Source organism: Monodelphis domestica, chromosome 4 (genome assembly GCF_027887165.1).
Source record: "Monodelphis domestica isolate mMonDom1 chromosome 4, mMonDom1.pri, whole genome shotgun sequence".
Taxonomy (NCBI): Eukaryota; Metazoa; Chordata; class Mammalia; order Didelphimorphia; family Didelphidae; genus Monodelphis; species Monodelphis domestica.
In genome coordinates, this window is record NC_077230.1 from 438,412,019 (window position 1) to 438,426,798 (window position 14,780).

General features: G+C 53.7%; 1 protein-coding gene across 2 annotated transcripts; it reads left to right on the forward strand.

The window, feature by feature from the left end:
- The first annotated feature begins 395 nt into the window (after positions 1-395).
- Positions 396-3,301, forward strand: LOC130453554 (Golgi-associated RAB2 interactor protein 5B-like). 2 transcript variants are annotated; one of them, XM_016433296.2, is made up of 9 exons: positions 397-704; positions 798-961; positions 1,163-1,320; positions 1,391-1,604; positions 1,684-1,711; positions 1,794-2,028; positions 2,174-2,229; positions 2,316-2,380; positions 2,466-3,301. In XM_016433296.2, exons 1-9 carry the CDS (start codon positions 680-682, stop codon positions 3,222-3,224), a joined length of 1,704 nt encoding a protein of 567 aa, XP_016288782.2. In that variant the 5' UTR covers positions 397-679; the 3' UTR covers positions 3,225-3,301. The 2 variants fall into 2 exon arrangements, with proteins under 2 accessions (XP_056681750.1, XP_016288782.2); XM_056825772.1 differs by having other exon boundaries at positions 396-961.
- Positions 3,302-14,780: the final 11,479 nt, after the last annotated feature.

Here is a 14,780-nt window from a genome sequence, read left to right on the forward strand (position 1 = left end):
TCACTGTCCAGGACCACTCAGGGAGAGTCAGGCCCAGAGCATGGAGATCATGCTGGGCCAAAGGCACCTCAGGGAGAGCAACAGCCTGTGGCCCGGCTCTCCAGAGTCCCTTTATAGGGGGACCTGGTGGCTCCTGGAGGTTCCTCTGAAAAGTTGAAGGGGGCCTGGGGAGGCTGCAACAGCCTCAAGCTACAGCCCTGCTCAAAGACTTCAGAGCTTTCCCCAGAGCCCCTGCCTAGAATGGGGGCTGCCTGTCCTTCCCTCTCCAGAGCTAGCTGAGCAGCGGGCCTTGGGCTTTGGTTCTGAGTTTTGCAGAAAAGGCCCCGGGGTGCCTCCTGATCGGGTGCACCCCCAAACCCTCCCCACCCGCTTTGTGGCCAGGGGCTGGAGAGGGCCTTCCTCCGGGGTGCTGCCCCCTTCTTCCTTGTCCTGCCTTGCATGGGACCCGGGGAATGCTGCCAGCTGGCCCCCCCTGACCCTCCTGACCCATGCATGAGGTCACAACGGGGGCCTCCTGGCTGTGTTACGCCTGCGAGGCTGCCCCTTCTTAGCTCAGCTGTCCCAGAGAGCCATAGCCAGTCTGCCCTCCCCGCAGAGAGTATCCTGGCCCTCCTCCAGCAGCCCCCTCCACCCCCACCCGAGCCCTGATCTTCAGGCGCACCGAGACTCCCTGAGCCCAATGAAACCCCGGAAACCCTCACCAGGTGGGGCCCCGGCCTGGGGGGCTGCAGGGATGCAGGGGAGCCCGCAGGGGCTGGCCAGCCCCCAGCTCCGGCCTGCTTCCTCCCTGCTCGCAGTTGTTCTGCCCGGAGAGCTCCACCTGCCGGAAGGGGAAGTGGAAGAGGAACTGTCCTTCCCGCTGTGCTTCCCCAAGCCTGGCCCGCTGCAGAGAGCCCTGGCGGAGGGCAACTACCCGCCCCTCGGGCCGTTCACGGCCATGTTTGAGAGCGACTTTGTCCAGGTGACCCCAGGCAGGCCGGTGGGCCCGGCTGGGGGAGGACGGAGGAGGGCTGGGAGGCGGCGGGGGGCCAGTGAGGGGGTGGCAGGAGGCCGTCGGGGGCGGGGGGCTGTGGGGGATGGCAGGGGTGGTGGGGGGAGGGGCGGTGGGGGGCGGCAGGCGGAGGTCAGGGTGCTCCCGGCTGCCCCGCCCCGCCCTCCCCAGGTCACCAACAAGGGGGAGCCTGTCTTCCTGCACAAGAAGGAGAACCCGGTGACCATGGCGGTGGCCTCCTCCTTCCCGGGGCTCCTGCTCCCGGACCTCGTCCTGCTGGCCCGGCCCGTCCAAAGCAAGAAGCAGCCTCCGCGGCTGGAGCTCACCAGGTGACCGGGCGGCCCGGCCCTGCCTGCCCCCTCTCTGTGCCGGGCCCGGCTCACCCCGTGCTCCCCACAGGCTGCTGCCGGCACACCTGGTCCGCCTGTTTGTCCACAGCGAGGCCGGATGGAGGCTGAAGCTCCGCCTGGCCTCCGGCCGCAGTTTCTACCTGAGGCTGGTGGCCGAGCCGGCCGAGGGCTGCCTCCTGTTCAACCTCTGGCGCTTCCTGATCTTCCTGATGCAGGGGCCCATCGCGGCCTGGGCCCGGAGCCCCGACGAGCAGGCCGCCCAGGTGAGGGCCGCCCGGAGCCCCCTCTGACGCCGGGAGGCGGCGCGGGCGGCCCGTGACCCCCACTCTTCCTCTCCCCCAGGACGAGAGCGCCCCGATGTCCGCAGCGGGTGAGAAAACCCTCCTCCTGCCTCCTGCCCCGGCGCCTCCGCCTGGCTCTGGGTTTCTGAGGCCCTTCTGGTCCCTCCACAGAGGCCCCCCCCAAACGGAAGGAGGTGGCCTTCCCTCCCCAGTATCCCGTCCCGAGGACCAAGGGGAGCCCGGGCTGGACCTGGGACAAAGCACTGCACTACCCTGGGCCGCTCTCCCAACTGATGGACCAGCAGACCACCCCGGCCCTCCCGGAAGTGATGTTGAGAGCGGAAGCCGCCCCCATGCCCTTCGGGTCCCAGCAGAAGCTCCCAGTCCTGAAAGAAGAGGAGCGGAAGTGGGCGTGGCCCCGAGCATGCTATGGGAGGGGGGAGGGGAGGGGAGGAAGGGGCGGGGGCGGGGGCGGGCACAAGGGCCTGGAGGAGAGGGAGGGCTGGTCCTGGACACCCAGCAGGCCAGAGTGCGGTGGGTTGCTTCCTTAGATCAGAGCCCAGACTTTTCTGGAGGAGCACCCCGGGGAGCCTAGTGGAAGTGGAAGGTAAAGGACGCCCCCCTCCCCCCTGCTCCCCTGCTCTCTGGCTCGGGGCTCTTCCAGAGGCCTAACCCGGTCCCGAATCCCCCCAGGGCAGCCGAGCATCACCGTCCGGACCCTCTTCAGACGTATTTCCAGCACTCTAAGCCGGTCCAAGGTACTAGGGAGGCTGGGACTGACTGTCAGGCCAGCTGGGCCCGGCCCAGAGGCCCGGCGTGACTCCTCCCCCCTGCCCTTGCCAGGCTGCCTCACCAGCGGAGACTTCCTCTTCAGGGCCCTCCAGGTCCCCGTCCTGCTCTGCTCTTGTCCAGACCTTGTCCTCCTGGCTGGGCTCCCGTGAGGTTTCCAAGAGCTCGGCTTCCTCAGGGACACTGCAGAGCTCCTATTTCTCCATGCTCAGTGACCTATTCGAGCCCCAAGAGAGCCCCCAAGAGCAGCCACAGCCCCAAGAGGGCCCCCAAGAGTGGCCACAGCCCCAAGAGGGCCCCCAAGAGGGGCCACCCTCCCAAGAGCACCCCCGGGAGCTGGGCAATGCCAACAGTCTTCAGCTTCCCCAAGAGCAGCCGCAGCCCCAAGAGCTCCCCCAAGAGCAGCCACAGCCCCAAGAGGGCTCCCAAAAGAGGCCACCCTCCCAAGAGCACCCCCAGGAGCTGGGCAATACCAACAGTCTTCAGCTTCCCCAAGAGCAGCCGAAGCCCCAAGAGCTCCCCCAAGAGCAGCCACAGCCCCAAGAGGGCTCCCAAAAGAGGCCACCCTCCCAAGAGGACCCCCAAGACCAGGGCAATACCAACAAGCTGCAGCTTCCCCAAGAGCAGCCACAGCCCCAAAAGTTCCCCACAGAGCAGCCCAAGGACAAACCCAGGGACAGGCCGGAGCCCACCCAAGCCTCAGAGCCCTCCGCCAGTGTCAAGGCTCTGAGGAAAGCCATCAAGAAGCCACAGAGCTGGCTCACCAGAGCATGGCGAGAATGCCTGAAGGTGGTCTGCACCTGCACCAACTAATCCCCTGCCCTGTGATAACTGACAATTAAAATGTTTGGGAGCAAGGGAAATATATATATCAATTATGACCGCTGAAATATGTTTTCTACTGTGACTTGGTTTTATATAAATATAAGATGGTTGGCAGGGAATATATTCCCAATTTATGAATATGCCCAAGCCAACTGGGTTTTATAGAGAAATTTAATTTATAATACACTGATTAATCAATAGAAAAAGAGAGAAAGGAAGAAAGGAATAAGAATGAATAAATCAGTTAGTTGGTTTTATCACTCACCCAAGATCTCTCTAGATAAGGCTTCTCATGCCAACCTCAGGCTCCACCTTCAAGAGAGCCTCCTTTCAAGAAATGTTTCCAGAGAATTCTCCTTCAGAGCCAGCCTTCTCTCCTGGTCCTCCCACAGAACAACCTCCTCAGTCCTCCTTCAGAGCCACCTCGCTCAGAGCAAAACCTCTCAGAGGAAAAATCTCTCCTCCGGCCCCCTCCTGTCCTCAGACCCTGCTATCTTTGACACCATCTAAGTCCCCTCCCCTCAGTTCTCACATCTACCAATCTCTGTCGATGTCTCCCCTGTGCCAATTGTGGCTCTAGCTTAACCCAGGACCACCCAGAGGTCTGTTTCCTTTGCACATGTCTGTTGAAGGTCATATTCTCAAATAATTAAATCTTGATCTATGCTGCAGCCCTTCCTAAATCCTGTTAGACTGAGAAGGGTGGAGATTGTAAGTTCCAAGACCTGGTTCTGTCATTCCAAGTATCTCTATTGGATCAATTCTAAAATCTATCATGACTCAAAGAACTTCCTGTTCTATGCTTAAGCATAGGTCAAAGCCCTTTCGCAAAAGGTTTCTGTCCTAAAGTAATCTTAAGTAGGGAGGAGAAGGACCCTCCCATGCCAAGGGTTTTCACATTCCAATAGAGTTCTTACTATCAGTAGGAAATTTTTTTGAAGTATGAAATTTCCCAATGGTGAAATTTCCAACATTCATAAGTCTAAGAAATTTTAAGGTTTACAACTGCTGGCACAGCTTACCCCAGGCACAAACACCCCAAAAAGTCTTCCTCCCCCACCCCTGCCAAGGCCTCCCCCGAGCAGCCTCCTGGGAGCCTCCACCTCACCCTTCTCCTTACCGCCCAGCAGAGCCTCCTCCTCCCCTTTCACCAAGGCCTTACTCCACTCTGGCCTCGTGAAGCCTGGCCAGCCTGGAGAAATCTCTGCCCATTGGCTTTAGGCCTACCTGAAGGACCGCCTCCAGGAGTGCTGGTAAGAGTCGAGCCCAGGCATCCATCCCACCCCCACGGCATTTCAGCTTCCCCCTCCTCGGTTCTCACTTGTCTCTGACACCAAATACCTCTTCCCAAATCCCCAGCACATCAAGGCTCCTCTCTGCCTCTCTCCCTCCCCAGTGCACCCTAGCTCAGACCCAGGACTCATAGTCACCGAGTCCATAGTAGGAGCCAGAATTAAGGCAACAAGTGATCATGGTCCCAAGACGACAAGTCTCCATCCTTTTCTCCCCTCAGAGACTCTGTTTTCTTATTTATTCTAAGACAGAAGAGTAACAAGGGCTGGGCAATGGGGGTGAAGGGACTTGTCCACAGTCACCCATCTAGGAAGTGTCTGAGACCATATTGGAATCCAGGACCTCCCAAGTCACTGTGCTACCTAACCATCCTGACAGACACCCAGGCTTTAAACCCCATTAGGACCCAGGTATCCAGGTCCCCAGGCCTTTACTCCCTTCCAGTGTCCAGAGTCTTGGCCTTCCTGAAGGACCTGGGCATCCAGACCCGCTCCCTCTCCCTCTCCTCTCCATATAGGTTCCTTGGTGTTGGGGAAATGCCTCCTCTCCCTGTCAGCTCACTGGAAGAAAAGAATCAGACACTCGTTTGGAACTGCTGAGGGGCTCGTGGCCCCTGGATTCACCTATTAAAAGGCTGTGAATGAGCCCAAAGGAGAGGCCCATGCGTGTGTCTTCTCCCACTCCCACCAGTGTGTGAGTGTGTGAGAATGAGAAGATAAAAATGAATTTTTACCTCATCTGGCAAAGTCAAATGTAAAAAGTTTATCAAATATCAATAAAAAAATAATAATAAAATGATCTTCACTCTTTAGTGATCCTGAATTAATGTGATATCAGTTCCATAGTCCACAGGACATGTGCATTAATATGTCATTTTACCCATGTACAGTCAGGACTATAAGAAGTTGTCAGACCTTTAATAGTTAAAGAAAAGGACTATATCACGCAGGAGATGAGAGCGAATTCTTTTCTTCCCCTTGTCCTGTATGCTACAGGTTAGGCTTAGAGTTTTAGGGTTAGGGTTAGAGTTAGAGTTCTGGGGTTAGGGTTAGGGTTAGACTTAGAGTTTTAGGGTTAGCGTTAGGGTTGGGGTTAGGGTTAGGGTTAGGCTTAGAGTTTTAGGGTTAGGGTTAGGATTAGGGTTAGGGTTAGGCTTAGAGTTTTAGGGTTAGGGTTAGAGTTAGAGTTCTGGGGTTAGGGTTAGGGTTAGGCTTAGAGTTTTAGGGTTAGGGTTAGAGTTAGAGTTCTGGGGTTAGGGTTAAGTTTAGGCTGAGTTTTAGGGTTAGGGTTAGGGTTAGAGTTTTAGGGTTAGAGTTAGAGTTTTGGGGTTAGGGTTAGGCTTAGAGTTTTAGGGTTAGCGTTAGGGTTGGGGTTAGAGTTAGGGTTAGGCTTAGAGTTTTAGGGTTAGGGTTAGGCTTAGAGTTTGGGTTGTTTTTATAGTCTGGCCCTCCAATGGTCTGAGGGACAGTGAACTATCCACCTGTGTAAAAAGTTTGGGGACCCCTGCCCTGGAGGTTTTGATGGCAAACATCTCCTCTCATTTCTCTGAGCTTGAGTCAATGGCCTATGAAATGAAACAGTTCCTTCATCCCCACTTACCAGGTCATGAAGAAGGGCTTGGTTCTAACCAATGTTAAATCGAGTTGGCACTCCCTGAGGTAGGCTGGGCACCTAAAGTGCCCAGGTAGCCATCCGTGCTTGGGCTGGGATGCAGACATAAAGGAGGCCTTTTGCAAGAATACAAGACCCCAAAATTTAACTTAAAAAAAGAGAAATGTTGCATGTGGCCAGGAGGGCAGCCTAGGCAGAAGCCTAATTCCTAGGGGGAAGAGCCTGGGTATAAGAGCTGTGTCTCGTCCCCCCCCCCCCTTCCAGGCCATCAGTTCTGGGGATTTTATACTCTACAATGGTGAGGGTGTGACTGGAGCAGGGGGTGGCAGAAGGTTTCCCACAGGGCAGGGCGGTGGACAGATGGACGAGGGGTGTCTCTTGGTCCATCTCAAACCAACAGGACAATCCAAGGAGGTGGATCCTCCAGGTCAGACTTTTGGGTTGGGGGTCCCAAGGGTGTGAGGGAGCAGAAGAACTCCCCTGCTGACAGTCTGCCTGAGTGCTGGGGGTGCAATGCCCCACCATCTCGCCCCCCCAAATATCTAAGGGAATCGGGGTGATGACCTCCTCAGTCTTCTGTAGTTTCTTCAAGGCTGTCCCTGCCTGTCCTCAGCAGAGGGGGAGGCCTGGCTGCGGGGGCTGGGATAGCATCTCACAGGGAAGTAGCCAGAACTGGGGTGGATGGAATCTCCTGGAAGCCTCAGGTTTGGGGTAAGCCCCGAAGGCACTGAGTCCTTGGGATAGAGGCCTGGGGTTCTCTCTGCTTTGGGGGCTGCTTCCCTGTGCTGGATCAGAGAGTTATCTGTCTGGATGGCTGGGCATCCGTGATTTAAAACACAGGAAAAGGCCCAGAATGTAAGGAAAGGGATAGTTATGGGGCAGGTAGTTGAGCTAACACAAGAGGGGCTCAGATAACAGGGAGGGGACAGCTGGGTGGCTCAGTGGACTCAGAGCCAGGCCTGGGCAGGAGGTCCTGGGTTCAAATATGGCCTCAGACACTTGCTAGATGTGTGATCCTGGGCAAGTCACTTGACCCCCCTTGCCTAGCCCTTACCACTCCTCTGCCTTGGAGCCAATACACAGTATTGATTCCAGGATGGAAGGTAAGAGTTTAAAAAAAAGATAACAGGGAGGGGGGTCTTCAGGGGCGCATCCTCAGGGAATTCGGGGAGCTGAAGGATATCGAGCCGCTGCTTCCTGTAACCGGCTGATCCGTCACAAAGAGGACAGTCAGTCCCGAAGGCAGAAGCAGAGAAAGCAGGACTGGGGCAACAGCCATGAACAGAGAAGATCAGTCCAGCAGATGCGCCATTCAGCATCTCAGCCGCAGCCGCCATCTCCAGAGCGCCTCTTCGTGCCGGCTTCCTCTATTGATCCTTTGGCAACGTCCACCTCAGTGTGGCATCCAGGCTCGCTGGAGCGACCGCAGTTTACAGGCGACTTTCTTTCCCCGGATCCTGGGGCAGATCCAGAGAGCTCTGGGCTGTGGTCCCTCATGGCCCACCGTCAGGGCTGGACCCTATCCTGTCCCCTGATCATCTGAAGGAGCGGAGACAGGTCAGTTTGGAATCTCTGAAGGGCAACTTTCCAGAGCCATCCCAGAATCCTCTGTGATTTTCCAAAGCTACCTTCAGCCATTCTAGAAGTTATGCCTCAGTTAAAGATCCAATGATGAGAGCAAAATCTCTATCTGTTCTCTCCCTCCCCCCTCTCGATTTCTCTGTCTCTCTCTCTGTCTCTCCCTCTCTCTGTCTCTCTCTCTCCCTTTCTCCCTCTCTCTCACCCTCTCCCTCCCTCTCTCTCCTTTCTCTATTTTGCTATCTATCCCTCTCCTTCTCTCTCTCCTCTCTCTTTCTCTCCTCTCTCTCTCCCTCTTCCTCCCTCTCTCTCTTTCTCTCTCCCTCTCTCTCCTTCCTCCCCTCTCCCTCCCTCTCTCTCTCTTTCCTTCTCTCTCTTTCTTCTCTCTCTCCCCCCCCTCCCCTCTCTCTCTGTCTCTCTCCCTCTCTGTCAGTGTCTCTCTCTCTCTCTCTCTCTCTCTCTCTCTGCCTCTCCCTTTGCATACTCAAGCACTATGGACTTTAGATCAAAGTCCCTCATTCTTCTCTGACTTGCTTTTACTTTTCCATTTGGTATCACTTGAATTGCTAATTGGTAACTGTAAACCTTAAAATTTCTTAGACTTAAGAATGTTGGAAATTTCCCCATTGCAAAATTTCATACTGGAAAATATTTCCTACTGATAGTAAGAACTCTATTGGAATGTGAAAACCCTTGGCATGGGAGGATCCTTCTCCTCCCTACTTAAGACTACTTTAAGACAGAAACCTTTTGCTAAATAATGGAAAGGGCTTTGACCTATGCTTAAGCATAGAACAGGAAGTTCTTTGAGTCATGATTGATTTTAGAATTGATACAATAGAGATACTTGGAATGACAGAACCAGGTCTTGGAAAATGCAATCTCCACCCTACTTAGAATAACAGGATTTAGGAAGGGCTGCAGCAAAGATCAAGATTTAATTATTTGAGAATATGACCTTCAACAGACATGTGCAAAGCCACAGACCTCTGGGCAGTCCTGGGTTAAACTAGAGCCACCATTGGCACAGGGGAGACATCAACAGTGATTGGTAGATGTGAGAACTGAGGGGAGGGGACTTAGATGGTTTCCTTACATATAGCGGGGTCTGAGGACAGAGGGAAGAGAGATTTTTGCTCTGAGAGGTTTTGCTCTGAGAGGTTTTGCTCTGAAGGAGTCTGGAAGTGGAGGCCCCTGAGACTGTTTCTCCATTTTGGTCAAGTGACTGATAGGGACTGATCTCTTTTCTTTGCCTCAGCTATCTAAGTGCTTGGGCCTTTGGCCCAGCCTAAGGAGAGGGGGCATTTAAGTCGTGTTCCCTTCTCCCCCCCCCCCCCTCTCTCTCTCTCTCTCTCTCTCTCTCTCTCTCTCTCTCTCTCTCTCTCTCTCTCTCTCTCTCTCTCTCTCTCTCCCTTTCTTCCTCCTGTTTGTAAATAAAAACTCCAAAAGAGGTTGACTGCTGACTTGAGTTTTCATTTAGGAATTACATAGCTGAATTCCTTGGCGACCTTAAATTAATATATATCAGTCTTTTAAAGTGATTTCCATGTCACATAACCCAAAGGAATTGGGATTGCAAGGACTCCATCATGGAATCACTGGATCATAGGCTAGTACTCATCAGTACATTTCAGTTTATGGAACAAATTGGTAAACTGAGGTAACCACTGGGGATTGAACAAGAATCTAAGGTACATTCAGGTTGAAAATGAGCTTTTGTTTACATCCAAACAATACTTAAATCACATGTTTTAGCAGCAGCTCCAGTAACATATTCCAAAAAAATTTCATGGAGCATTGAGTATTCCAGGGTCTATTTGCAATGCTGAGATGGAAAGCCCTGTAAGAGCAGTAAACCTTAAAGCCAGCCTTTGGACAGGTAAAGGAGCAAACCACTTATGATCAATTTTTCATAAAAAACCATTTTAGGTAAGTTTAAACACTTAAAGCCATTTTTTTCTTGAATCTGTTATGATGGGAAGGTAGATCAGGATGGAAATAGCCTTCTTCTTCTTTGCCTTTCTTTCTTTCTTCTTCCTTCTTCCTCCTCCTCCTCCTCCTCCTCCTCCTCCTCCTCCTCCTCCTCCTCCTCCTCCTCCTCCTCCTCCTCCTCCTTCTTCTTCTTCTTCTTCTTCTTCTTCTTCTTCTTCTTCTTCTTCTTCTTCTTCTTCTTCTTCTTCTTCTTCTTCTTCTTCTTCTTCTTCTTCTTCTTCTTCTTCTTCTTCTTCTTCTTCTTCTTCTTCTTCTTCTTCTTCTTCTTCTTCTTCTTCTTCTTCTCCTTCTCCTTCTCCTTCTCCTTCTCCTTCTCCTTCTTCTTCTTCTTCGCTTTTCCATACACACTGAGACTTCCCTGACCCACTCCTTCTCCTTCTCCTTCTCCTTCTCCTTCTCCTTCTTCTTCGCTTTTCCATACACACTGTGACTTCCCTGACCCACAAGCCTGACTACAATTGGGGTGTCCTTTTGCAAACCCACACATGTATGTGATCACCATCGTGGAACAAAGCGCCAGTGGAGGACTCTAATAGCAAGCGGGAAGCGCAGGAGAGTTGTCAGTTTCAAAGGGTCCCACATTTCGGGATTATCTTTTGGTTCAGAATCCATCCGAGGAGGAAGCTGGATCTGAACGGGGAACTCATAGCTGCCCCGTCTCCTTTTTGTCCATCTTGGCCAGGATCTCTGGGCAGGCCCTGCCTTAAAATGCAAGGCAAGAGTGAGTTTGGAGAACCAGGAGACGAGTGAGGGGCCAGGCTGAATGGTGAGGGAGGGGCTGCTGCCCTCCTTCCTGCTGTATAAAGGGAGACTTTGAGCCTTTGGACTTCATCCCCCAGAAGTCCCTTATTATTTCCCACAATTCGCTTTTCCAGCATGATTAGAAACTCCTCCCTCTCTCTTTTTTGAACCCCCATCCCGCTGAAGTCAGGCAGTTCTTTTGTTTTAGTTATAAGTAATAAAAATGGGGTGTATGGGGTGCTCAGGAAGGGGTAGCACCTTGGTAAGGACGGCTTGTCGTGCTCTCCTAGGGCAGCTCTCCAGCCTCTGACCCCCACCTGACACCCAGCTCTCCCTTGTGGCTCCCAGTAGCTGCTAGCATGCGGCAGCGGCCACACTCCGGACAACGGCTTCGACAGGCCGGCTAAACCTTGTGAGAGTAGCCATCGGGTCGTCGACCCCTGGTGAACCAGGGCTTTGCTCACCCGGCATGTGAAGACTGCTTCGGCGGAACAGATGGAAGAAACCAACAAGAAGGTTCAACGGCTGAGAGGGCGACGCAGCAAGGCACTGTGGAGTGCTCAAGGCGTGTTGGAGCACCAAGGACAACACGGCCACCCAATGCAGCTGAGGAAGTCTCCAGGCGTAACGACTTTTCGTGCCACTGGACCCAGGCTTCCAGCGCCAGAGAGTGGGACTATCTCTGTGCACCGACTCTTCCACTTAAATCTCCTTCACGCACAAGTGTCTGTGCACACACGCACACAGACAATCGCCATCCCCGGCTCCCGAGAGATGACTCCCAATGAATAAAAGTATTAAAAAGACAATATTTGGTTATTGATGATTGATTTTAAAGCCCGCGCTGCCAAACGCGTCCCACTGCCACCTCCTTTCAGAATGGAGGGCATCAAAAAGCCATTTGGCTCAGGCTGATCCCATCGGAGGGGCCTTCCAGGATGCTTTTCCCTTGACTAGTTGACCTGAGGCCACTCCACCCCTGAGGCTTCCCAGACAAAAAAGGGGGAAAGCCCAGCCCAGAGGGTCCAGGCTGTCTAGGTCTGATTTAAAAAATTGTCCCCGTGGCTCAGTGGAAGGAGGGCCGGGCCAAGAGATGGAGGTCCTGGGTTCCAATCTGGCCTTAGACACGTCCCAGCTGGGTGACCCTGGGCCAGTCACGCACCCCCATGGCCTAGCCCTGACCGCTCTTCTGCCTTGGAGCCAACACACAGTATTGAATCTCAGACAGGAGGGGAGGGCTTAAAACGATGTTCAGTTGTAAGTAGAGGACGGTATGACAATTTGGGGTGCCGTGCCTAGGCCGTGCCTCTGGCTTATCAAGACTGTAATGTGGCCAGTCAGCATCCAAGAAGGCTGGACCTCCAGGGGTCCTGAGGTAGAGAAGGAGCAAAGGAATTTCCCTGCTGACGGTCGGCCTGATTTTTGGGGTGCAGTGCCCAGATTTCGGGGGGCCTCGGCCCAGGACCAAGGCGGAACGAGACTCTCATACACGTGTCGAGGGGCCCAGCAGCGGCCGCCAGCACGGGATGCTAAAGGAGGAGACAGGGGGATGTAGGGGAGACAGGCGAAGAGGAGGAGCGGCCTCAGGAAGAGGAGCCTGGGGAGGGCGGCACAGGAAAGCCGCCACGGCCGGGGAGGTCCACGGGGACATGCGCTGGGCGGCCATACACGTAGAGCCCCGATCAGACGGCCTGGAGCTCCTCCTTTCAAAAAAGGCCCATTAAAGGTAAACTATCCACACACAGAAACAAACATGGCCCTCGTGCCGAACACTCAAGGAACAGGGCCGAAGCATCCTTCTGTTTTATTGTACTCTCACCTTCAGTCTTGAAGTCAATACTGAGAATCGCCTCCAAGGCGGAAGAGGGGTCAGCGCTGGGCCATGGGGGTCAAGGGACTGGCCCAGGGTCACCCAGCTGGGAAGGGTCTGAGGCCACATTGGAACCCAGGACCTCCCGTCTCTAGGCCTGGCTCTGCATCCACTGAGACACCCAGCTGCCCCCTGCCCAGTCTGTTTGAAGAAGTCATCAAACAGGTCCTGGTGGCTGGGGCTCCCCGTTCCTCGTGGCTCATGCCCCTTGGGTTTGTAAAAAAGGGGGTGAGAGCTTCCTTTCCATGTAGTGCATTAATGCCCACATCAGCGTCTGCTCTTTACAAAGGTCCCGGGCAGTGCCTGTATCTTAGGGAAGGAACCTTCCAGGCTACAGGCGGCCACATTGTCTTTGTTCTGAGGAGCCACCTGCGATGTCTGCTGGTTAACAGAAGAGTGACAAAGACACGTTTGCTGGGCAGCCGGGTGGACGGTGGAGGGAGAGTCAGGCCCAGAGATGGAGGTCCTGGGTTCCAATCTGGCCTCAGACACGTCCCAGCTGGGTGGCCCTGGGCCACTTCACCCCCTTAGTCCAGCCCTCACCGCTCTTCTGCCTTGGAGCCGATACCCAGTCTTGCTCCCAAGAGGGACGCTAAGGCTTGGCTTTCTCACGTCTCTCCAGCCATTCCTCAAATCCTCTTCCTTGTCATTCCTCGCAGCACAATTGTATGCCATCACCAGCATGTGCCGCCAAGCGATGGGCACCCCCCAACTCCCCCTTCTTTGTTCTTCTGCGAGTAAGAGAAAGGAGGGAGTTCCAAAAACATCCGCTTGTGGCTCATGAAGTCTGCGCAAGCCTTGACTGGGCACAAGCTCAGATCTGGAGAGCCGGATCGTCTTACTAGTCTCCGAGGAGCCTGCATGCAGGCCAAGAAGCAAGAGCTAGAGCTGGCCACGGAGCAGCCCACTGGGTGAAGGTGGGGAAAGAAGCACAGCAAGTCTGTAGGATGGTAGACAAATATATGGAAGCTCTGCAATGCCGCGCTGCAGAAAGCACAAGCTGGAATGGAGGTCGCTGGGAGAGAGGCGGGTGACACCATGCCACTGGCAGCGAGGGAAGAAGAAATAGGAAGCCTCCTGATGAGAGGGAAAGAGGAGAGCTTCAAAGCTGGCTTCCACCAACATGCCAACATCTTGGTTACCCTGGCCGTTGCCTCCTGGCAAACAGAGGGAGGAGAATGGAAGCGGTGTCACTCAGATTTTATATTCTTGGGTCCCAAAATCACTGTAGATGGCCACTACGGCCATGAAATGAAAAGAAGCTTGTTCCTTGTAAAGAAAGCTCGGGCCATTGTGGGAGCACACCAAAAAGCAGACAAAGATCTGGAAAGTCAAAGCAATGGTTTTTCCAGTAGCCATGGAGGCTGGGAGAGTCAGACTATGAGGAAAGCTGAATATCCCTGAATCAATGTTTCCGAATGTTACTACTAGAGTACCACAACAAGGAGGCCAGACCAGTCAATATGTAAAATAAACTAATCCAGAGCACACACTAGAAGGTAGCATCAACATGAAATCTAGAGATCCCAGTCTGGTAGCCCAGGAAGATCCGATGAACCTCAAGTTGTAGGACTGGCTTGTTAGTGGGAGACCCCAAAGCTGGGACTTGTTCCCTGTCCCCTGTGAATCCCCCCCGAAGGGAGTCTCAGGCTGGCAGTCTCAGATTGAATCATGGGTCCTAAAGTAAATGTTAATCCCAGTGAGGAGGGGCTAAGCAGTTGCTAAATCCTCTTTTTGTCTTAGCTGGTCTTCAGAGACCCTTCCCAAGAAGACTGGGCAGGGACCACCCTGTTTAGTCTCCATTGCAAGCAGCCCCTTCCCTCACACCCCAGCCTCTGGCTAGGATTTCTTCCCCTAATTGGATTATATAGTTGGAACCCTCCCATTTCCTTATAGCCATAGTCCTGTCCATCCTGTTCCCCTGCCCCTACATCCCCCCAGAGAGTATAGAGGCTCCCCAAATTCTTTTGTTCCTTGGAGTCTAGCAGGGTGGCCCTCCCAGGGATCACGTCCCCAGAGTCCAGGTTTTACACCCCTGTAAAAGTGGTGGCACCAGACTCTGAGTAAAGGGCCAAATAGTGGACTTCTCCCTCTCCTGATTAAACAGGGGTTCTTCTGCCTTCTTTGGTAGTTCTGTGTTATTTCCAAGTTAACAGTAGAAATATGAAGAAATGACGCTGCCTTGGCTAGATGAGGCGAGTGGCCCAAGGAGGATGGAAACTACCCTTGGATTATCTTGGAACATAAGGCTGGCATTCACAGGGAATGCAGGCGAGGAGCAGGCAGGAGTTTGGCCTGTTTGTCTCTGAGACTACCAGAGAAGCTTTGCTCTCCCCCTGCCATGTACACCCCCACCCCCCAGTTTATGACATTATTCCTTAGTAGAAAGCAGGCTATGCATGGGGACTCCCCAACAAAACCGTTTCATTACTCACTGAAGAATGTTTTACAATCCCCTA